The following is a 26,802-nucleotide window of genomic DNA, read 5'->3' on the forward strand; positions in this document are numbered from 1 at the left end:
CAGTTACACCAGCTCTGTCAGAAGGAATGGGCCAAAATTCAACCAACTTATTGTGGGAAGCTTGTGAAAGGCTACCCAAAACGTTTGACCCAAATTAAACAATTTAAAGGCAATACATTCAATTCGTATTTGGTAGCATGTAAACTTCTGACCCACTGGGAATGTGATGAAAGAAATAAAAGCTGAAATTAATCATTCTTTCTACAATTATTCTGACATTTCACATTCTTAAAATAAGGTGGTGATCCTAACTGACCTAAAACAGGACATTTTTACTCTGATTAAATGTCAGGAATTGTGAAATCTGAGTTTAAATGTATTTGGCTAAGGTATATGTAAACTTCTGACTTCAACTGTATTTTATTATGGGGTATTGTATGTAGGAAGGTGAGGAAAAATAATCTTTTGAATTCAGGCTGTAAGACAAAATGTGGAAAAGTCAGGGGATATGAATACTTTCTGAAGGCACATAGGAACGTTGTCATAGTTGATGCATTTTGTAATACATTGACATATTGAAAACAATTTACATATCTTCAGATTAGATGTTCAGGTTTCATTTATTTTATTTTTATTTAACTAGGCAAGTCAGGTATGAACAAATTCTTATTTACAATGACGGCCTACCAAAAGGCAAAATACCTCCTGTGGGGATGGGGGCTGGGATTAAAAAAAAACATAAAATATAGTACAAAACACACATCATGACAATAGAGACAGCACAACACTACATGAAGAGAGACCTAAGACAACAACATAGCAAGGCAGCAACACCACAACATGACAACAACATGGTAGCAAAACAACATGGTAGAAGCCCAAAACATGGTACAAACATTATTGGGCACAGACAACAGCACAAAGGGCAAGAAGGTAGACAACAATACATCACACAAAGCAGCCACAACTGTCAGTAAGAGTGTCCATGATTGAGTCTTTGAATGAAGAGATTGAGATAAAACTGTCCAGTTTGAGTGTTTGTTGCAGCTTGTTCCAGTCGCTAGCTGCAGTGAACTGAAAAGACAAGGGATGTGTGTGCTTTGGGGACCTTTAACAGAATGTGACTGACAACATGTGTTGTATGTGGAGGATGAGGGCTGCAGTAGATATCTCAGATAGGGGGGAGTGAGGCCTAAGAGGGTTTTATAAATAAGCATCAACCAGTGGGTCTTGCGACGGGTATACAGAGATGACTAGTTTACAGAGGAGTATAAAGTGCAGTGATGTGTCCTATAAGGAGCATTGGTGGCAAATCTAATGGCCGAATGGTAAAGAACATCTAGCCGCTCGAGAGCACCCTTACCTGCTGATCTATAATTTATTTCTCCGTAATCTAGTACCGGTAGGATGTTCATCTGAATCCGGGTTAGTTCGGCAGCTGGGGTGAAAGAGGAGTGATTACGATAGAGTAAACCAAATCTAGATTTAACTTTAGCCTGCTGCTTTGATATGTGCTGAGAGAAGGACAGTGTACCGTCTAGCCATACTCCCAAGTACTTGTATGAGGTGATTACCTCAAGCTCTAAACCCTCAGAGGTAGTAATCACACCTGTGGGGAGAGGGGCATTCTTCTTACCAAACCACATTACCTTTGTTTTGGAGGTGTTCAGAACAAGGTCAAGGGTAGAGAAAGCTTGTTGGACACTAAGGAAGCTTTGTTGTAGAGCATTTAACACAAAATCTGGGGAGGGGCCAGCTGAGTATAAGACTATCATCTGCATATACATGGATGAGAGCGCTTCCTACTGCCTGAGCTATATTGTTGATGTAAATTGAGAAGATCTTGGGGATAGGAATGAGCCTAGGGGTACTCCCTTGGTGACAAGACAGCAGATTTTCTGACTTAATACACTGCAGTCTTTGAGAGAGGTAGTTAGCAAACCAGGCCAAAGACCCCTCAGAGACACCAATACTCCTTAGCCGGCCCACAAGAATGGAATGGTCTACTGTATCAAAAGCTTTGGCCAAGTCAATAAAATAGCAGCATAACATTGCTTAGAATCAAGGGCAATGGTGACGTCACTGAGGACCTTTAAGGTTGCAGTGACACATCCATAACCTGAGCGGAAACCAGATTGAATACCAGAGAGAATACTATAGACATCAAGAAAGCCAGTCAGTTGATTATTGACAAGTTTTTCCAACACTTTTGATAAACAGGGCAAAATAGAAATAGGCTTATAACAGTTAGGATCAGCTTGATCTCCCCCTTTAAATAAAGGAAGAACCGTAGCTGCCTTCCAAGCAATGGGAACCTCCCCAGAAAGGAGAGACAGGTTAAAAAGGTCGGAGATAGGGGCAGCAACCTTAAAGAAGAACGGGTCTAAACCATCTGACCCAGATGTTTTTTGGGGTCAAGTTTCTTGACCTGGGACTCAGTGACTGCCTGCAGGGAGAAACTTTGTAGCGGGGCAGGGGGAAAAGAGGGAGAAGCATCGGGGATAGTCACATTAGAAGGGGTGGGAGATGAGGAAATGTAGGACGGGCAAGGAGGCATGGCTGAGTCAAATAGGAATCCTGACTTAATGAAGTGGTGATTAAAGAGCTCAGCCATGTGCTTCTTGTCAGTAACAACCACATCAACATTAAGGGACATGTGCATCTGTGACGAGGAGTGTTTATTTTCCAGGTCTTTAACCGTTTTCCAGAACTTCTTGGGGTTAGACCCACAGAGAGAGAACTGCTCCTTAAAGTAACTAACTTTGGCCTTCCGGATAACCTGAGTGCACTTATTTCTCATTTGCCTGAACGAGAGCCAGTCAGCCTGAGTATGCGTGTGCCAAGCCTTTCGCCAAATGCAATTCTTGAGGTGGAGTAACTCTGCAAGATCACGGTAGAACCAAGGGCTGAACCTGTTTTTAATTATAATTTTCTTTATAGGGGTGTGCTTGTTAACAATACCACTGAAAATATATAAAAAAGTCTCTATGACAAATCAGGACAGGTCGTTTCACTGAGCAGCCATTACGAACACAGGCTGTAAAACAGTGATCACTAAGGTCATTACAGAAAACACAAGACTGATACCTATCAGGATTATTTGTGAGGATAACATCAAGAAGAGTAGCCTTTTCTGGGTGTTTGGAGTCATACGTTGTGGGATTGGTAATAATCTGAGAAAGGGAGTCCCATTGCTTTAGGACTTGGTCAGGTGGTTTAAGCATGTCCCAGTTTAGGTCACCAAGCAGGACACATTCAGACTTAGTGTAAGGGGCCAGGAGAGAGCTTAGGGCAGGTAGGGTACAGGCCGGTGCTGATGAAGGACGATAGCACCCAGCAACAGTCAACAAAGAGCTATTTGAATGTTCAATACTTAAAACCAGCAAATCAAATTGTTTGGGGACAGACTTGGTGGAGACAACCGAGCACTGAAGGTGATCCTTGGTAAAGATTGCCACTCCCCCACCTTTGGAAGATCTGTCTTCCCGAAAAAGGTTATAACCAGAAAGGTTAACATCAGTATTCAAAACACTCTTCCTTAACCATGTCTCAGTAATGACCAACACATCTGGATTGGAGCTGTGAACCCACAGTTTCAATTGATCCATTTTAGGTAATAAGCTTCTAGTGTTAACGTGCAGAAAACCCAGGTTTTTACGAGAGCAGAAATCAATGAAGCAGATATCAGAGCAGAAGTCAGAATTGGGGCTAGCAACAGTAGATGGACCAGGGTGTACATGCACATTTACAGATATCATCAACAGTAATACAATCAAGGCACGGGAGAGGACAGGGAGAGCTCTGCAGTGCTGATTTATGACATCTGAATGTGCATCAGATGGCAACAAGATCATATTGTACAGCAATTTCATCAGGTAACATGAATACAAAGCCGGCGAGGTGTGTTTAGAATAGGATGGGAGGCCAAAAGTCTGTGTAACCAATAGAGAGTTAAACAAACATAGTCTGTCCCACGGTTGGGTAAAGAAAGTTCGTAGTCAACAAAGCATGATGCAGGAGTCATGAGGCAAAGAGCAAAATGCACAAGAAAAATAAATAAATGTAACGACTTGGGGCTAGCCATTGTAAGTTCAGAGTCACTCGCCCCAACAGTGCATGTGTGCTGGAGGCGAGTGAAAGTTCGGGAGAGAGGGAAGGGGGGGGGGTCAGACAGGTTGGAGACAGGCCAGGGCAGACGGTGAACAGATCGCCAGGTGGAATCCAAGCAGCAGTGCAGCAGGTAATGGGAGTAGGTGTAACCCACCTGGGAGAAGATTTTGTTTCAGGAGGCAGATTTCTTGTAGAAAATGCCAGTGGGTGGTCTTTTAACAGCAGGAGGGGGCTTCAAGGCCTCTGGATCTGGGTGGCGTAGCCTGCCATTTGATGGGCTCAAAGGCTTTGACACCTCTCGCTTCAGTGCTAACTGAAGTTGTAACTCTTTGTCCTAGCAAAGCTTGGTAGCCTGAGCATTCAGTTCTTATTAAGTAAAATATATCATTGTAATTGGCTTTTGAAAGTAAAAAAATAGCTTCAGACTAAGCATTACTCACTCAGCTGCAGGTTGGATGGTGTTTTCAGGTCTCTGCTTGTTTGCCAGAGCATTTGATGTACAGTTTGGGAATAATAATCATTGGGTGTAGGAAGCATTCCAGGTAATTCCAAGTAAATTCCATCCAAAAAAATCAGGTTTTAGGTTTGGAGTTTTGATTTGGAGTGAAGGTTATGTTGCTTAGGGTAGCATCCTGTATATGTCCCTGCCAAAAAATTGAAGTTTGTCTAACTCTAAATCTGTCTATTTTTAAAACATGCTGAACAATGTGGGAGCTCATCTGCTCATGACCTCTCTCTCTCTCTCTCTCTCTCTCTCTCAACACTTTACTTGACACCAAGTGTCATAATATGGTCATAACACTGCCATGACCTGTATTTACACCTGTTGTGACATATATTGTGTTGTTTTATGGCTGGTTATGACACCTACATAAGTGTCAAAACCAACATTTATTCAAATATTTTTTTCCCCGCCAAGAAGTTTCCTTTCGTTTGAAAGTGTTTCTTAAAACCTTAGTTGTAATTATTTACAGTCATGTTTTTTTCATTATATTTTAAATAACTTTCATGAAGGATTATGACCATCCTATGTCATTTAAATTGAACTTAGACCAAGAAAATACACTTTATGACAATGTCATGAAGCATTATGACCATCCTGTGTCACTTTACTTGGACTAAGAAAATACACTTTATGACACCGGCATGACCATCATAATCATATAAGACAGATAGGCCTATCATTTATATGCCCTTATATCAGTCATCAGTCAAAAAAAGGGTGTCTTGTCCTGCTCCTGAAATCTGCTCCTGCATTCATCCCAGTCATCAGCAACAGAGCATTTGGGTAGGTACAATTACAATGATCATTGAATATGGTCAATAAAATATAACAATCATACTGTTGACACAAAAGCTATGGTGTAAAGGAACCTTTTTCCTTGTGTGGTGGGTTTTGACACTCTTATGTTGGTGTCATAACCAGCCATAAAATAACTACCGTGGTACTGTTGTTGTCTTTTTACACTCTTATGTAGGTGTCATAACCAGCCACAAAATAATGCAATATATGTCACAACCGATCTAAATATATGTGTGCATGACAGTGTTATGACCATATTATGACAAGTTATGTCAGCTGTTATGACATGACATGGTTAAGATCGTGTCATATACCATGTTATGACACTGGGTGTCAAGTGTTACCGATGTTCATATGGGTAGACCTGTGTCCAGCTTTCATAATAGGAATGGCTCAGATATATACCTCTTCAATGAAAGCCACCGAATAACAGCAGTGTACCAGATGGATTTGAGACAAGTAGATTTACAGCACTGTGATGAGTATTGGATGGGAAAATTATACTTTTTCAATGAGCAGATACGATAACCACTTTATTTATTTCTTTAGCCCTTTTTCCTCCCCAATTTTGTGGTATCCAATTGGTAGTTACAGTCTTGTCCCATCGTTGCAACTCCCTTACGGACTCGGGAGGCGAAGGTCGAGAGCCATGCGTCCTCCGAAACACGACCCTGCCAAGCCGCACTGCTTCTTGACACACTGTTTGCATAACCCTTAAGCCAGCTGCAGTTGCACCGTACAAGTTGCGACCGTGTCAGCATACATGCGCCCGACCCGCCACATGAGTCGCTATAGCGCGATGGGACAAGGATATCACGGCCGGCCAAACCCTCCCCTAACCCGGACTACGCTGGGCCAATTGTGCGCCACCTCATGTGTCTCCCTGTCGCAGCCGGCTGGGATGCAGTGCCTTACCGCTGTGCCACTCGGGAGGCCGGTTAACCAATTTAAACGTGTATCTGAGCAAAGCACATACTCATCTCACAGTTACTTTGTAAATATCCACAAACTGTACCCTGTTCACTGTGACGATTGTTAATTAAAATTCACTGACTTTGATGAGATAAGCCTTTCACAATCTAAATATACTACACGTCTTAATCCTCAGAAAAGTGGCAAAACAGAACAAAGTTCAGATGTGCACAGAATGCTCTGATGAAACAATGACTGACTCAGTATGTTATTTTGCTTAAACCATTCTTGGCTACATAGCTTTTTAAAAGTCATAACTCGTAACAGAGCAACCTGATAGATTTATTCATTAATTCTAGCTGTTTATACCTTGGTGTTATTGAATACTAATTTCTGATTGGCTTGAAGGGCATTCGAGAGCGTGCATTATTTAAGTGATAAGTGATTTTATTGGGCCGAAAAACCATGCCAATATATCCTCCAAACACAGGCTTCGACGGCATTATCACTTTTATACAACAGGTTACCAACCTATTCAAATAATGATTGATATATTTTCATTAGCGTTATTTTGATGAGTTTATTCATACCATCTCATCCTTCCACGGGATATAGTCCAAACACACATCTAGGGTTGCTACTCAAGCCAACTGGTCATTCTTTCTATTGGTTCGGTTGCCAGAGTGGACCCAGTCGTTAAGTCTTTTTGTTCTGCATCTATGGACACGACCCGGTCGTTTGTTCTAAATATGTCGCTGCCATGATGGTTGGCAACATTATTATCCCTTGCTTGCCAGCTAGCCAACTTTTAGCTAACAGTTATGTCAAACAGTGCTGCCAGAATAACAGCAAAGTAGCTGCATTTCCATAAGCTGTTTTCTAGTGATGTTTATTTGGATACATCCATAACCTTCATTACTATGGGACAGCTGGAGATATTGAAATGTCAGAGACAGACAGCAAGGTTCATACAAATTTCCGCTATTGAAAACCAACTGCTAGTTTAAAAGAAATGGGAGATAATGTCTAGATGCTTTTTACAGTGGAGATAAAAGTTTAAAAAATTGTCTGGCTGGGCTGATGAAACAGTGGTTGCGCAGTCATAGCTTTAGCAGGTGGTAGATTGTGTATTATAAACTGGGTGGTTCGAGCCCTGAATGCTGATTGGCTGACAGCCTTGGTATATCAGACCTTACACCATAGGTATGACAAAACATTTATTTGTACTGCTCTAATTACGTTGGTAACCAGTTTATAATAGCAATAATGCACCTCGAGGGTTTGTGATATAGGCCAATATACCATGGCTAAGTGCTGTGTCCAGGCACTCCGCTTTACCAACTGCTAGTTTAAAAGAAATGGGAGATAATGTCTAGATGCTTTTTACAGTGGAGATCAAGTTTATAAATTGTCTGGCTGGGCTGATGAAACAGTGGTTGCGCAGTGAGATGGAACAGAGTAAATAGGCATTTCAACGTCATAGCTTTAGCCGGTGGTAACTTGTGTATTATAAACTGGGTAGTTCGAGCCTTGAATGCTGATTGGCTGACAGCCTTGGTATATCAAAGCGTATACCATGGGTATGGCAAAACATTTATTTTTACTGCTCTAATTACGTTGGTAACCAGTTTATAATAACAATAAGGCACCTCGAGGGTTTGTGATATATGGCCAATATACCACAGCTATACCACAACTCCGCTTTGCATCGTGCTTGCGAACAGCCCTTAGCCATGGTATATTGGCCATATATCACAAACCCTCGAGGTGCCTTATTGCTTAAATAGACACTGGCTGGAATGCGGTTTTAACCAATCAGCGTCAAGGATTAGACCCACCCGTTATATAATTCCCTATAATGTATGGTATAATTAAATTAAAAGGGATCATAGCTTTCACCTGGTCAGTCTGTCATTGAAAGAGCAGGTGTTCTTAATGTTTTGTATACTCAGTGTATGTAACATATCTAATATGCTTGAGCATACAATAAAATTACATTGAGATGAAACCTCTGTGAAACAACGTGTACTGCTGCAAAAATAAACAAACAAATGTCATTTTATAGTCAAAATCATTGAAATATTTATTTAACTGAAAGACTTATGCCAACTCAGTTAAGACATTTAATCTTTAAAAACATGTCAGGGTCATCCTTGCCAATAAAAAAAATGCTGTGTAGAAAGTGCTTTTAATGATTCTAACGTTTTTAACTAAAACATTCTTAGCCTTGAACTTTAACCTTAAATCATGTATGATTCCCCACAGATGAGGTTTCATGCTCCCCCAAATCTGTTATTCCACCTTCAGTGGCTCCTACATGTATTCCTTTAAAGGGTTTCTGTAAAATTATTTTTTTCCCTTGAACTTTTTCATAATTTTTCCCTCTGTGACATCAATATAGGAGCCCTGATTGATCTCTCAATGCAAAAATATGAAGGACTAAACTTTCTATTTACAATTCTGGTGACCATCTACAACCTGTTGTTTCAGATACAAGTGTGACACGCCAGCACAGACATATTCATTATCATCATTCCCACCAGAGGTGTTTGTACCATCCTCCTCACACACACACACATAATTTCTCAAAAATTGCTTTAGATCCTTTCAGAGCTCTTATTTGTCTGTGTGCAGTTATTGAGAGAACAGTCTGAATCCTTATATTCCTCCCCTTTATGTCCTTCAAACAACGCAACAACTTCAGCTCTGTCTACACCATGCAAGTGAGAAGTACTGCATTTCAAATGTTTTCATTGGTGAATCCTAGGTCTTTTAATTAATATAGATCTATATTTATATTTGATATACTTGATGTGATACTATTCACTCAAGGTAATACAATGCTTTGTTTTATATTAGCAAATATTCAAGATTAAAACATTCTTGAATGTCTTCTCTCATACTTCTAAAGAGAACAAAATAAATTAAATCCGTTTTGTACATACTTACATGATATGAAATAACGTGTTTTCCTTTAATTTATGTATAATGATATTGAACATAACAGAGTAAAAGATTGCCTAGTTAAAATAATCACACTGGTTCCCCTTGTAGTCGGGACAGTTGTTACAGAAAAATAAATGTTCGCGCAGAATTAAAAACTTGGTTGAAAAAATGAACCAACAAACATAAAACAACTTATTGTACTTCATATTGTAAAGTTCAAGAACAACATTGATATGTCCTGTATCAAAACATATCTGTATTTGTAATGATTGATATCATTAAAAAAGGTAAACATAAAATACCATTTGCCACAGTTTGTAAATATTCTTAAAAAATACCCTAACCTCTTAGAGGGCAGATTAAAAAAACAAGCGACTTCAGCAATAATCAACATGAAAATATATACACACTTACTTCAAAAGCAATAACCAAAAAAGCAAGAATCTGAACTAGACTGGGACTCTGCTATCTCATCATCTACACATGGAGGTCCTCCCATTCCAATCCAACACTTCACTAACCCGTCACCTGCCAAATTTAGGTGCTTTTGTTTTTAGCAACAACGTCACACAAAATCAGCGAGCGCCTGGGTCTAGGGACTCACGTCCTCTTCTCATCTCTCTCCCTGCTCTTGTCAGAGACCAGAGGTCCTGTTGCATTGCACTATGTACATAAAGCACTGTCTGTCCATACAAGGCCTTGTCTATGGTCTAGTAGGTCTACAGATGGCAGGCTATAGGCTACATGTTATAGGCCACATATATGGGGTCCAGCTGGTCAGCCAGGAAGCCATCCCGGAGGTGCATTCTCTGCTTCTCTCCCCGAGAGTTGATGGGGATGACCCCGATGTCCACCACCACCACCACTCCCACGATCAGGTAGTGTTCCTCCAGAACCACGTTGGTCACCAGGGGAACCAGGTCCAGAGCCTCCTGCTCCGAACCATCCAACTCCACCACCACCACCAGGAGGTTGGTCCAGGTGAACACCGCACTGAAACAACAGAGTACTTAGTCAACATGATACTGAAACAACAGAGTACTTAGTCAACATGATACTGAAACAACAGAGTACTTAGTCAACATGATACTGAAACAACAGAGTACTTAGTCAACATGATACTGAAACAACAGAGTACTGAGTCAACATGATACTGAAACAACAGGGTACTGAGTCAACATGATACTGAAACAACAGAGTACTGAGTCAACATGATACTGAAACAACAGAGTACTGAGTCAACATGATACTGAAACAACAGGGTACTTAGTCAACACCACACTGAAACAACAACATACAGTACTGAGTCAACATGATACTGAAACAACAGAGTACTGAGTCAACATGATACTGAAACAACAGAGTACTGAGTCAACATGATACTGAAACAACAGGGTACTTAGTCAACACCACACTGAAACAACAACATACAGTACTGAGTCAACATGATACTGAAACAACAGAGTACTGAGTCAACATGATACTGAAACAACAGAGTACTGAGTCAACATGATACTGAAACAACAGGGTACTTAGTCAACACCACACTGAAACAACAACATACAGTACTGAGTCAACATGATACTGAAACAACAGAGTACTGAGTCAACATGATACTGAAACAACAGAGTACTGAGTCAACATGATACTGAAACAACAGAGTACTTAGTCAACATGATACTGAACAACAATAAAGTACTTAGTCAACACCACACTGAAACAACAACGTACAGTACTTAGTCAACATGATACTGAAACAACAGAGTACTTAGTCAACATGATACTGAAACAACAGAGTACTTAGTCAACATGATACTGAAACAACAGGGTACTTAGTCAACATGATACTGAAACAACAGAGTACTTAGTCAACATGATACTGAAACAACAGGGTACTTAGTCAACATGATACTGAAACAACAGAGTACTTAGTCAACATGATACTGAAACAACAGAGTACTTAGTCAACATGATACTGAAACAACAGAGTACTTAGTCAACATGATACCGAACAACAATAAAGTACTTAGTCAACACCACACTGAAACAACAACGTACAGTACTTAGTCAACATGATACTGAACAACAATAAAGTACTTAGTCAACACCACACTGAAACAACAACGTACAGTACTTAGTCAACATGATACTGAAACAACAGAGTACTTAGTCAACACCACACTGAAACAACAACGTACAGTACTTAGTCAACATGATACTGAAACAACAGAGTACTTAGTCAACACCACACTGAAACAACAACGTACAGTACTGAGTCAACACCACACTGAAACAACAACATACAGTACGTAGTCAACACCACACTGAAACAACAACATACAGTACGTAGTCAACACCACACTGAAACAACAACGTACAGTACGTAGTCAACACCACACTGAAACAACAACGTACAGTACTGAGTCAACACCACACTGAAACAACAACATACAGTACTTAGTCAACACCACACTGAAACAACAACATACAGTACGTAGTCAACACCACACTGAAACAACAACGTACAGTACGTAGTCAACACCACACTGAAACACCAACATACAGTACTTAGTCAACACCACACTGAAACAACAACATACAGTACGTAGTCAACACCACACTGAAACAACAACGTACAGTACGTAGTCAACACCACACTGAAACACCAACATACAGTACTTAGTCAACACCACACTGAAACAACAACATACAGTACTTAGTCAACACCACACTGAAACAACAACATACAGTACGTAGTCAACACCACACTGAAACAACAACGTACAGTACGTAGTCAACACCACACTGAAACACCAACATACAGTACTTAGTCAACACCACACTGAAACAACAACATACAGTACGTAGTCAACACCACACTGAAACAACAACATACAGTACGTAGTCAACACCACACTGAAACAACAACATACAGTACGTAGTCAACACCACACTGAAACAACAACGTACAGTACGTAGTCAACACCACACTGAAACACCAACATACAGTACTTAGTCAACACCACACTGAAACAACATACAGTACTTAGTCAACACCACACTGAAACAACAACATACAGTACGTAGTCAACACCACACTGAAACAACAACGTACAGTACGTAGTCAACACCACACTGAAACACCAACATACAGTACTTAGTCAACACCACACTGAAACAACATACAGTACTTAGTCAACACCACACTGAAACAACAACATACAGTACGTAGTCAACACCACACTGAAACAACAACGTACAGTACGTAGTCAACACCACACTGAAACAACAACATACAGTACGTAGTCAACACCACACTGAAACAACAACGTACAGTACGTAGTCAACACCACACTGAAACACCAACATACAGTACTTAGTCAACACCACACTGAAACAACAACATACAGTACGTAGTCAACACCACACTGAAACAACAACATACAGTACGTAGTCAACACCACACTGAAACAACAACATACAGTACGTAGTCAACACCACACTGAAACAACAACGTACAGTACGTAGTCAACACCACACTGAAACACCAACATACAGTACTTAGTCAACACCACACTGAAACAACATACAGTACTTAGTCAACACCACACTGAAACAACAACATACAGTACGTAGTCAACACCGCACTGAAACAACAACGTACAGTACGTAGTCAACACCACACTGAAACACCAACATACAGTACTTAGTCAACACCACACTGAAACACCAACATACAGTACTTAGTCAACACCACACTGAAACAACATACAGTACTTAGTCAACACCACACTGAAACAACATACAGTACTTAGTCAACACCACACTGAAACAACAACGTACAGTACGTAGTCAACACCACACTGAAACACCAACATACAGTACTTAGTCAACACCACACTGAAACAACAACATACAGTACTTAGTCAACACCACACTGAAACAACATACAGTACTTAGTCAACACCACACTGAAACAACAACATACAGTACTTAGTCAACACCACACTGAAACAACAACATACAGTACTTAGTCAACACCACACTGAAACAACATACAGTACTTAGTCAACACCACACTGAAACAACATACAGTACTTAGTCAACACCACACTGAAACAACAACATACAGTACTTAGTCAACACCACACTGAAACAACATACAGTACTTAGTCAACACCACACTGAAACAACAACATACAGTACTTAGTCAACACCACACTGAAACAACATACAGTACTTAGTCAACACCACACTGAAACAACAACATACAGTACGTAGTCAACACCACACTGAAACAACATACAGTACTTAGTCAACACCACACTGAAACAACATACAGTACTTAGTCAACACCACACTGAAACAACAACATACAGTACTTAGTCAACACCACACTGAAACAACATACAGTACTTAGTCAACACCACACTGAAACAACATACAGTACTTAGTCAACACCACACTGAAACAACAACATACAGTATGTAGTCAACACCACACTGAAACAACATACAGTACTTAGTCAACACCACACTGAAACAACATACAGTACTTAGTCAACACCACACTGAAACAACAACATACAGTACTTAGTCAACACCACACTGAAACAACAACATACAGTACGTAGTCAACACCACACTGAAACACCAACGTACAGTACTTAGTCAACACCACACTGAAACAACAACGTACAGTACTTAGTCAACACCACACTGAAACAACAACGTACAGTACTTAGTCAACACCACACTGAAACAACAACATACAGTACTTAGTCAACACCACACTGAAACAACAACATACAGTATGTAGTCAACACCACACTGAAACAACAACATACAGTACGTAGTCAACACCACACGGAAACAACAACGTACAGTACTTAGTCAACACTACACTGAAACACCAACATACAGTACGTAGTCAACACCACAATGAAACAACATACAGTACTGAGTCAACACCACACTGAAACAACATACAGTACAGTACTTAGTCAACACTACACTGAAACAACATACAGTACTTAGTGAACCCCACACTGAAACAACATACAGTACTTAGTCAACACCACACCGAAACAACAACATACAGTACTTAGTCAACACCACACTGAAACAACATACAGTACTTAGTCAACACCACACTGAAACAACAACGTATAGTACTTAGTGAACCCCACACTGAAACAACATACAGTACTTAGTGAACCCCACACTGAAACAACATACAGTACTTAGTCAACACCACACTGAACAAAAAATAAATTACTTAGTCAACACCACACTGAAACAACAACATACAGTACTTAGTCAACACCACACTGAAACAACAACATACAGTACTTAGTCAACACCACACTGAAACAACAACATACAGTACTTAGTCAACACCACACTGAAACAACAACATACAGTACTTAGTCAACACCACACTGAAACAACATACAGTACTTAGTCAACACCACACTGAAACAACATACAGTACTTAGTCAACACCACACTGAAACAACATACAGTACTTAGTCAACACCACACTGAAACAACATACAGTACTTAGTCAACACCACACTGAAACAACATACAGTACTTAGTCAACACCACACTGAAACAACATACAGTACGTAGTCAACACCACACTGAAACAACATACAGTACTTAGTCAACACCACACTGAAACAACATACAGTACGTAGTCAACACCACACTGAAACAACATACAGTACTTAGTCAACACCACACTGAAACAACATACAGTACTTAGTCAACACCACACTGAAACAACATACAGTACTTAGTCAACACCACACTGAAACAACATACAGTACTTAGTCAACACCACACTGAAACAACATACAGTACTTAGTCAACACCACACTGAAACAACATACAGTACTTAGTCAACACCACACTGAAACAACATACAGTACTTAGTCAACACCACACTGAAACAACATACAGTACTTAGTCAACACCACACTGAAACAACATACAGTACTTAGTCAACACCACACTGAAACAACATACAGTACTTAGTCAACACCACACTGAAACAACATACAGTACTTAGTCAACACCACACTGAAACAACATACAGTACTTAGTCAACACCACACTGAAACAACATACAGTACGTAGTCAACACCACACTGAAACAACAACATACAGTACTTAGTCAACACCACACTGAAACAACATACAGTACTTAGTCAACACCACACTGAAACAACATACAGTACTTAGTCAACACCACACTGAAACAACAACATACAGTACTTAGTCAACACCACACTGAAACAACAACATACAGTACGTAGTCAACACCACACTGAAACACCAACGTACAGTACTTAGTCAACACCACACTGAAACAACAACGTACAGTACTTAGTCAACACCACACTGAAACAACAACATACAGTACTTAGTCAACACCACACTGAAACAACAACGTACAGTACTTAGTCAACACCACACTGAAACAACAACATACAGTACTTAGTCAACACCACACTGAAACAACAACATACAGTATGTAGTCAACACCACACTGAAACAACAACATACAGTACGTAGTCAACACCACACGGAAACAACAACGTACAGTACTTAGTCAACACTACACTGAAACACCAACATACAGTACGTAGTCAACACCACAATGAAACAACATACAGTACTGAGTCAACACCACACTGAAACAACATACAGTACAGTACTTAGTCAACACTACACTGAAACAACATACAGTACTTAGTGAACCCCACACTGAAACAACATACAGTACTTAGTCAACACCACACCGAAACAACAACATACAGTACTTAGTCAACACCACACTGAAACAACATACAGTACTTAGTCAACACCACACTGAAACAACAACGTATAGTACTTAGTGAACCCCACACTGAAACAACATACAGTACTTAGTGAACCCCACACTGAAACAACATACAGTACTTAGTCAACACCACACTGAACAAAAAATAAATTACTTAGTCAACACCACACTGAAACAACAACATACAGTACTTAGTCAACACCACACTGAAACAACAACATACAGTACTTAGTCAACACCACACTGAAACAACAACATACAGTACTTAGTCAACACCACACTGAAACAACAACATACAGTACTTAGTCAACACCACACTGAAACAACATACAGTACTTAGTCAACACCACACTGAAACAACATACAGTACTTAGTCAACACCACACTGAAACAACATACAGTACTTAGTCAACACCACACTGAAACAACATACAGTACTTAGTCAACACCACACTGAAACAACATACAGTACGTAGTCAACACCACACTGAAACAACATACAGTACTTAGTCAACACCACACTGAAACAACATACAGTACGTAGTCAACACCACACTGAAACAACATACAGTACTTAGTCAACACCACACTGAAACAACATACAGTACGTAGTCAACACCACACTGAAACAACATACAGTACTTAGTCAACACCACACTGAAACAACAACATACAGTACTTAGTCAACACCACACTGAAACAACATACAGTACGTAGTCAACACCACACTGAAACAACATACAGTACTTAGTCAACACCACACTGAAACAACATACAGTACTTAGTCAACACCACACTGAAACAACATACAGTACTTAGTCAACACCACACTGAAACAACATACAGTACTTAGTCAACACCACACTGAAACAACATACAGTACTTAGTCAACACCACACTGAAACAACATACAGTACTTAGTCAACACCACACTGAAACAACATACAGTACTTAGTCAACACCACACTGAAACAACATACAGTACTTAGTCAACACCACACTGAAACAACATACAGTACTTAGTCAACACCACACTGAAACAACATACAGTACTTAGTCAACACCACACTGAAACAACATACAGTACTTAGTCAACACCACACTGAAACAACATACAGTACTTAGTCAACACCACACTGAAACAACATACAGTACTTAGTCAACACCACACTGAAACAACATACAGTACTTAGTCAACACCACACTGAAACAACATACAGTACTTAGTCAACACCACACTGAAACAACATACAGTACTTAGTCAACACCACACTGAAACAACATACAGTACTTAGTCAACACCACACTGAAACAACATACAGTACTTAGTCAACACCACACTGAAACAACATACAGTACTTAGTCAACACCACACTGAAACAACATACAGTACTTAGTCAACACCACACTGAAACAACAACATACAGTACTTAGTCAACACCACACTGAAACAACATACAGTACTTAGTCAACACCACACTGAAACAACATACAGTACTTAGTCAACACCACACTGAAACAACAACATACAGTACTTAGTCAACACCACACTGAAACAACATACAGTACTTAGTCAACACCACACCGAAACAACAACATACAGTACTTAGTCAACACCACACTGAAACAACATACAGTACTTAGTCAACACCACACTGAAACAACATACAGTACTTAGTCAACACCACACTGAAACAACAACATACAGTACTTAGTCAACACCACACTGAAACAACATACAGTACTTAGTCAACACCACACCGAAACAACAACATACAGTACTTAGTCAACACCACACTGAAACAACATACAGTACTTAGTCAACACCACACTGAAACAACATACAGTACTTAGTCAACACCACACTGAAACAACAACATACAGTACTTAGTCAACACCACACTGAAACAACATACAGTACTTAGTCAACACCACACTGAAACAACATACAGTACTTAGTCAACACCACACTGAAACAACATACAGTACTTAGTCAACACCACACTGAAACAACATACAGTACTTAGTCAACACCACACTGAAACAACATACAGTACTTAGTCAACACCACACTGAAACAACATACAGTACTTAGTCAACACCACACTGAAACAACATACAGTACTTAGTCAACACCACACTGAAACAACAACATACAGTACTTAGTCAACACCACACTGAAACAACATACAGTACTTAGTCAACACCACACTGAAACAACATACAGTACTTAGTCAACACCACACTGAAACAACATACAGTACTTAGTCAACACCACACTGAAACAACATACAGTACTTAGTCAACACCACACTGAAACAACATACAGTACTTAGTCAACACCACACTGAAACAACATACAGTACTTAGTCAACACCACACTGAAACAACATACAGTACTTAGTCAACACCACACTGAAACAACATACAGTACTTAGTCAACACCACACTGAAACAACATACAGTACTTAGTCAACACCACACTGAAACAACATACAGTACTTAGTCAACACCACACTGAAACAACATACAGTACTTAGTCAACACCACACTGAAACAACATACAGTACTTAGTCAACACCACACTGAAACAACATACAGTACTTAGTCAACACCACACTGAAACAACATACAGTACTTAGTCAACACCACACTGAAACAACAACATACAGTACGTAGTCAACACCACACTGAAACAACATACAGTACTTAGTCAACACCACACTGAAACAACAACATACAGTACGTAGTCAACACCACACTGAAACAACATACAGTACTTAGTCAACACCACACTGAAACAACATACAGTACAGTACGTAGTCAACACCACACTGAAACAACATACAGTACAGTACGTAGTCAACACCACACTGAAACAACATACAGTACAGTACGTAGTCAACACCACACTGAAACAACATACAGTACTTAGTCAACACCACACTGAAACAACATACAGTACTTAGTCAACACCACACTGAAACAACATACAGTACTTAGTCAACACCACACTGAAACAACAACATACAGTACTTAGTCAACACCACACTGAAACAACATACAGTACTTAGTCAACACCACACTGAAACAACATACAGTACTTAGTCAACACCACACTGAAACAACATACAGTACGTAGTCAACACCACACTGAAACAACATACAGTACTTAGTCAACACCACACTGAAACAACATACAGTACGTAGTCAACACCACACTGAAACAACATACAGTACTTAGTCAACACCACACTGAAACAACATACAGTACGTAGTCAACACCACACTGAAACAACATACAGTACTTAGTCAACACCACACTGAAACAACAACATACAGTACTTAGTCAACACCACACTGAAACAACATACAGTACGTAGTCAACACCACACTGAAACAACATACAGTACTTAGTCAACACCACACTGAAACAACATACAGTACTTAGTCAACACCACACTGAAACAACATACAGTACTTAGTCAACACCACACTGAAACAACATACAGTACTTAGTCAACACCACACTGAAACAACATACAGTACTTAGTCAACACCACACTGAAACAACATACAGTACTTAGTCAACACCACACTGAAACAACATACAGTACTTAGTCAACACCACACTGAAACAACATACAGTACGTAGTCAACACCACACTGAAACAACATACAGTACGTAGTCAACACCACACTGAAACAACAACATACAGTACTTAGTCAACACCACACTGAAACAACATACAGTACTTAGTCAACACCACACTGAAACAACATACAGTACTTAGTCAACACCACACTGAAACAACAACATACAGTACTTAGTCAACACCACACTGAAACAACAACATACAGTACGTAGTCAACACCACACTGAAACACCAACGTACAGTACTTAGTCAACACCACACTGAAACAACAACGTACAGTACTTAGTCAACACCACACTGAAACAACAACATACAGTACTTAGTCAACACCACACTGAAACAACAACGTACAGTACTTAGTCAACACCACACTGAAACAACAACATACAGTACTTAGTCAACACCACACTGAAACAACAACATACAGTATGTAGTCAACACCACACTGAAACAACAACATACAGTACGTAGTCAACACCACACGGAAACAACAACGTACAGTACTTAGTCAACACTACACTGAAACACCAACATACAGTACGTAGTCAACACCACAATGAAACAACATACAGTACTGAGTCAACACCACACTGAAACAACATACAGTACAGTACTTAGTCAACACTACACTGAAACAACATACAGTACTTAGTGAACCCCACACTGAAACAACATACAGTACTTAGTCAACACCACACCGAAACAACAACATACAGTACTTAGTCAACACCACACTGAAACAACATACAGTACTTAGTCAACACCACACTGAAACAACAACGTATAGTACTTAGTGAACCCCACACTGAAACAACATACAGTACTTAGTGAACCCCACACTGAAACAACATACAGTACTTAGTCAACACCACACTGAACAAAAAATAAATTACTTAGTCAACACCACACTGAAACAACAACATACAGTACTTAGTCAACACCACACTGAAACAACAACATACAGTACTTAGTCAACACCACACTGAAACAACAACATACAGTACTTAGTCAACACCACACTGAAACAACAACATACAGTACTTAGTCAACACCACACTGAAACAACATACAGTACTTAGTCAACACCACACTGAAACAACATACAGTACTTAGTCAACACCACACTGAAACAACATACAGTACTTAGTCAACACCACACTGAAACAACATACAGTACTTAGTCAACACCACACTGAAACAACATACAGTACGTAGTCAACACCACACTGAAACAACATACAGTACTTAGTCAACACCACACTGAAACAACATACAGTACGTAGTCAACACCACACTGAAACAACATACAGTACTTAGTCAACACCACACTGAAACAACATACAGTACGTAGTCAACACCACACTGAAACAACATACAGTACTTAGTCAACACCACACTGAAACAACAACATACAGTACTTAGTCAACACCACACTGAAACAACATACAGTACGTAGTCAACACCACACTGAAACAACATACAGTACTTAGTCAACACCACACTGAAACAACATACAGTACTTAGTCAACACCACACTGAAACAACATACAGTACTTAGTCAACACCACACTGAAACAACATACAGTACTTAGTCAACACCACACTGAAACAACATACAGTACTTAGTCAACACCACACTGAAACAACATACAGTACTTAGTCAACACCACACTGAAACAACATACAGTACTTAGTCAACACCACACTGAAACAACATACAGTACTTAGTCAACACCACACTGAAACAACATACAGTACTTAGTCAACACCACACTGAAACAACATACAGTACTTAGTCAACACCACACTGAAACAACATACAGTACTTAGTCAACACCACACTGAAACAACATACAGTACTTAGTCAACACCACACTGAAACAACATACAGTACTTAGTCAACACCACACTGAAACAACATACAGTACTTAGTCAACACCACACTGAAACAACATACAGTACTTAGTCAACACCACACTGAAACAACATACAGTACTTAGTCAACACCACACTGAAACAACATACAGTACTTAGTCAACACCACACTGAAACAACATACAGTACTTAGTCAACACCACACTGAAACAACATACAGTACTTAGTCAACACCACACTGAAACAACATACAGTACTTAGTCAACACCACACTGAAACAACATACAGTACTTAGTCAACACCACACTGAAACAACATACAGTACTTAGTCAACACCACACTGAAACAACAACATACAGTACTTAGTCAACACCACACTGAAACAACATACAGTACTTAGTCAACACCACACTGAAACAACATACAGTACTTAGTCAACACCACACTGAAACAACAACATACAGTACTTAGTCAACACCACACTGAAACAACATACAGTACTTAGTCAACACCACACCTGAAACAACAACATACAGTACTTAGTCAACACCACACTGAAACAACATACAGTACTTAGTCAACACCACACTGAAACAACAACATACAGTACTTAGTCAACACCACACTAAAAACAACATACAGTACTTAGTCAACACCACACTGAAACAACATACAGTACTTAGTCAACACCACACTGAAACAACATACAGTACTTAGTCAACACCACACTGAAACAACATACAGTACTTAGTCAACACCACACTGAAACAACATACAGTACTTAGTCAACACCACACTGAAACAACATACAGTACTTAGTCAACACCACACTGAAACAACATACAGTACTTAGTCAACACCACACTGAAACAACATACAGTACTTAGTCAACACCACACTGAAACAACATACAGTACTTAGTCAACACCACACTGAAACAACATACAGTACTTAGTCAACACCACACTGAAACAACATACAGTACTTAGTCAACACCACACTGAAACAACATACAGTACTTAGTCAACACCACACTGAAACAACATACAGTACTTAGTCAACACCACACTGAAACAACATACAGTACTTAGTCAACACCACACTGAAACAACATACAGTACTTAGTCAACACCACACTGAAACAACATACAGTACTTAGTCAACACCACACTGAAACAACATACAGTACTTAGTCAACACCACACTGAAACAACATACAGTACTTAGTCAACACCACACTGAAACAACATACAGTACTTAGTCAACACCACACTGAAACAACATACAGTACTTAGTCAACACCACACTGAAACAACATACAGTACTTAGTCAACACCACACTGAAACAACATACAGTACTTAGTCAACACCACACTGAAACAACATACAGTACTTAGTCAACACCACACTGAAACAACATACAGTACTTAGTCAACACCACACTGAAACAACATACAGTACTTAGTCAACACCACACTGAAACAACATACAGTACTTAGTCAACACCACACTGAAACAACAACATACAGTACGTAGTCAACACCACACTGAAACAACATACAGTACTTAGTCAACACCACACTGAAACAACAACATACAGTACGTAGTCAACACCACACTGAAACAACATACAGTACTTAGTCAACACCACACTGAAACAACATACAGTACAGTACGTAGTCAACACCACACTGAAACAACATACAGTACAGTACGTAGTCAACACCACACTGAAACAACATACAGTACAGTACGTAGTCAACACCACACTGAAACAACATACAGTACTTAGTCAACACCACACTGAAACAACATACAGTACTTAGTCAACACCACACTGAAACAACATACAGTACTTAGTCAACACCACACTGAAACAACAACATACAGTACTTAGTCAACACCACACTGAAACAACAACATACAGTACTTAGTCAACACCACACTGAAACAACATACAGTACTTAGTCAACACCACACTGAAACAACAACATACAGTACTTAGTCAACACCACACTGAAACAACATACAGTACTTAGTCAACACCACACTGAAACAACATACAGTACGTAGTCAACACCACACTGAAACAACATACAGTACTTAGTTTATCTACGGCATTTTAATTGGTCAACATTAACAATAACATTAACAATTTGAAATTGGACAAAATCAGCATGATATTTGAACAGAAATGACATTTGTTTAGATAGAATGCCCATAAAGTGGTGAGCTACGCCATCCACCCACCAGAACTACAAATCCTCAAGCAATTTTTCATGGTGCTGAAACACGGGATACAGGCAATACACTAATTACAGTACATTCGGAAAGTATTCATACCCCTTGACTTTAACCACATTCTGTTACGTTACAACCTTATTCTAAAATTGATTAAATCGTTTTCCCCCCCTCAATCTACACACAATACCCCACAATGACAAAGCAAAAACTATTTTTTAGACAAAAAATAAAAAGAGAAATATCACATTTACATAAGTATTCAGCCCCTTTACTCAGTACTTTGTTAAAGCACCTTTGGCAGCAATTACAGCCTCGAGTCTTCTTGGGAATGACACTACAAGCTTGGCACACCTGTATTTGGGGAGTTTCTCTCATTCTTGTCTGCAGATCCTCTAAAGCTCTGTCAGGTTGGATGGGGAGCGTCGCAGCACAATTATTTTCAGGTCTCTCCAGAGATGTTCGATCGGGTTCAAGTCCGGACTTTCAGAGACTTTTCCCGAAGCCACTCCTGCATTGTCTTGGCTGTGTGCTTAGGGTCGTTGTTCTGTTGGAAGGTGAACCTTCGCCCTAGTCTGAGGTCCTGAGCGCTCTGGAGCAGGTTTTCATCAAGGACCTCTCTGTACTTTGCTCCGTTCATCTTTCCCTCGATCCTGACTAGTCTCCCAGTCCCTGCAGCTGAAAAACATCCCCACAGCATGATGCTGCCACCACCATGCTTCACCGTAGGGATGGAATTGGCCAGGTGATGAGTGGTGCCTGATTTCCTCCAGATGTGACGCTTGGCATTCAGGACAAAGAGTTCAATCTTGGTTTCATCAGATCGGAGAATCTTGTTTCTCATGGTCGGAGAGTCCTTTAGGTTCCTTTTGGCAAACTCCAAGTGGGCTGTCAGGTGCCTTTTACTGAGGAGTGGCTTCCGTCTGGCCACTCTACCATAAAGGCATGCGCTGTCAACTGTGGGACATTATATAGACAGGTGTGTGCCTTTACAAATCATGCCCAATCAATTGAATTTACCACAGGTGGACTCCACTCAAGTTGTAGAAACATCTCAAGGAATGATCAACGGAAACAGGATGCACCAGAGCTCAATTTCGATTCTCATAGCAAAGGGTCTGAATACTTATGTAAATAAGGTATTTGTTTTTGCTTTGTCATTAGGGGTATTGTGTGTAAATTGATGAGGAAAATGTTTTATTTAATCCATTTTAGAATAAGGTTGTAACGTAACAAAATGTGTAAAATACTTTCTGAATGAACTGCCTTATGAAATTAGTTACAGTTCTCACCATTCTGTGATGCTCTTGTGTGTCCTGATGACGGAGGTCTCAATGTCGATGGGGTGATACCTCATTCCCCTCAGCTCCATGGCCTCATCCAGTGCCCCCACAACATACAAGGCATCGTGTCGTTCTGCGCGCGCACACGCAAATACAAACACTTCAGACAATGTATGTTGACCTCGCCAGTAAAACAGTGAAAGTATGCAGTAATAAGTACATTTGGTAGTGAAGGGCACAGTTAACGTACCCCCACTGGCATCGGTCAGTTCGGTCCTCCTGAGGAAGCCCAGGTAGCCGGTGCGGGCCCAGATTGTCTGTGTGTCTCCAAAGCTCAGACGGGAATTAAAGTGATCTGACTGCAGTGCCTCGTCTCCATACACCGTGAAGTAGCCGCTGGCATTGTGTCCACTGCACACCCAGATCTGTGAACAACAACAATTCAATTTTTTTCTCCCATTGAGGACAACTTTTGAAACAAGTGTTTTAATGTTTTCATGTGCTATCCTCTGGGATCCAATACACGTCTAGTTGTATTATTTTTACCCAAATCAATTCAGCACAACTCTGCTCTGGACTTCTATTGTAGTGCATCTGTCCACAGACCAATCCAGCGATAACTGTGTACTTTTAGACCAATTACATAACACTTACTGAACTTAGCATTAGACTGGATAGACCGAAGATATTAATGTGTGTTGAAGTTACGTGGACTTGCTCTTTCAGTACACAGAGAGATACTATTGTAGTTTAGTCTAATGAGAGAGTACACATCCAATGAGGTATGATACTTAAAGTACAGAGAGAGACTGTTTTGTAGCCTGATGTATTGTAGTTTGTATGGATTCTAATGAGAGCGTGATTATGTCTGAGCCGACCTCTCCAAGGTGCGAGTCTCCCAGTGGTCCCTTGGTCTCCGGGTTGGCGATGATAATTCGAACACCAGGTAGAATCTGATGGCAATAAGGATGAGACAATTAGTGATTTCATCTCTCCACTCCTCTCTCCCTTTCACTCCTCTCTCTTTCTCTTCCTTCAGCGAGGCCATTTATATAACAAATTTACCGCCGAGCCCTGAGTAGAGTGGACTGAATTGGCCCACTCGCTCTCGCACAGTATGTGGCCCTAATTCCCTTAATAGTGCCTATGGCTCTGGTCATAAGTAGTGCACTATATAGTGCCATTTGGAATGCAGATAGAAATAAAAGCCTTATTATTGAGTGACAGATGGATCTTGATCTCCTGGCTGGTCCTTTTGAAAGACAGAGCAGAACGCTGTCTGACCCGGAGCACAATTAACTCTCACATAGGGCGGTCACAAAATTTCGTCAGCCGGTGATTGTTAAGCAAATGACTGCCGGTCTCATGGTAATTGACCGTTAATTAATTAACAAACACATTTAGCATCTCCTGGCATCCACGCATGCCACTGATGCAGACATTTGGAACATCTACATTTATTAGACAAAAAGTCTAATAAATCCATGTAATATAGCCTATACCTTCACAATAAATACATGATTTACTTTAGACGGGTTTAAAGAAACATGATATGAAGAAAATCTAGTAAATTTCAGAAGAACAGAATAGCATACTCAGGATGAGTAGTAACAGACATCTCAACATCAACTGTTCAGAGGAAACTGCGTGAATCAGGCCTTCATGGTCAAATTGCTGCAAAGAAACC

At 40.0% G+C, this 26,802-nt stretch overlaps 1 protein-coding gene across 1 annotated transcript in view; it reads right to left on the minus strand.

Moving 5' to 3' along the window:
* Positions 1 to 8,335: 8,335 nt before the first annotated feature.
* Positions 8,336 to 26,802, minus strand: part of LOC120019851 (disco-interacting protein 2 homolog C) — a 133,804-nt gene continuing 115,337 nt past the window's right edge. The window contains exons 34-37 of the mRNA XM_038963265.1: positions 25,994 to 26,068; positions 25,366 to 25,540; positions 25,125 to 25,248; positions 8,336 to 10,204 (exon numbers count right to left, since the gene is read on the minus strand). Of these exons, the coding sequence (XP_038819193.1) occupies positions 9,952 to 10,204; positions 25,125 to 25,248; positions 25,366 to 25,540; positions 25,994 to 26,068 (627 nt within the window). The 3' untranslated portion in view covers positions 8,336 to 9,951. The remainder of the gene's footprint in view (positions 10,205 to 25,124; positions 25,249 to 25,365; positions 25,541 to 25,993; positions 26,069 to 26,802) is intronic.

Source organism: Salvelinus namaycush, chromosome 25, assembly GCF_016432855.1.
Source record: "Salvelinus namaycush isolate Seneca chromosome 25, SaNama_1.0, whole genome shotgun sequence".
In the NCBI taxonomy this organism is placed as follows: domain Eukaryota; kingdom Metazoa; phylum Chordata; class Actinopteri; order Salmoniformes; family Salmonidae; genus Salvelinus; species Salvelinus namaycush.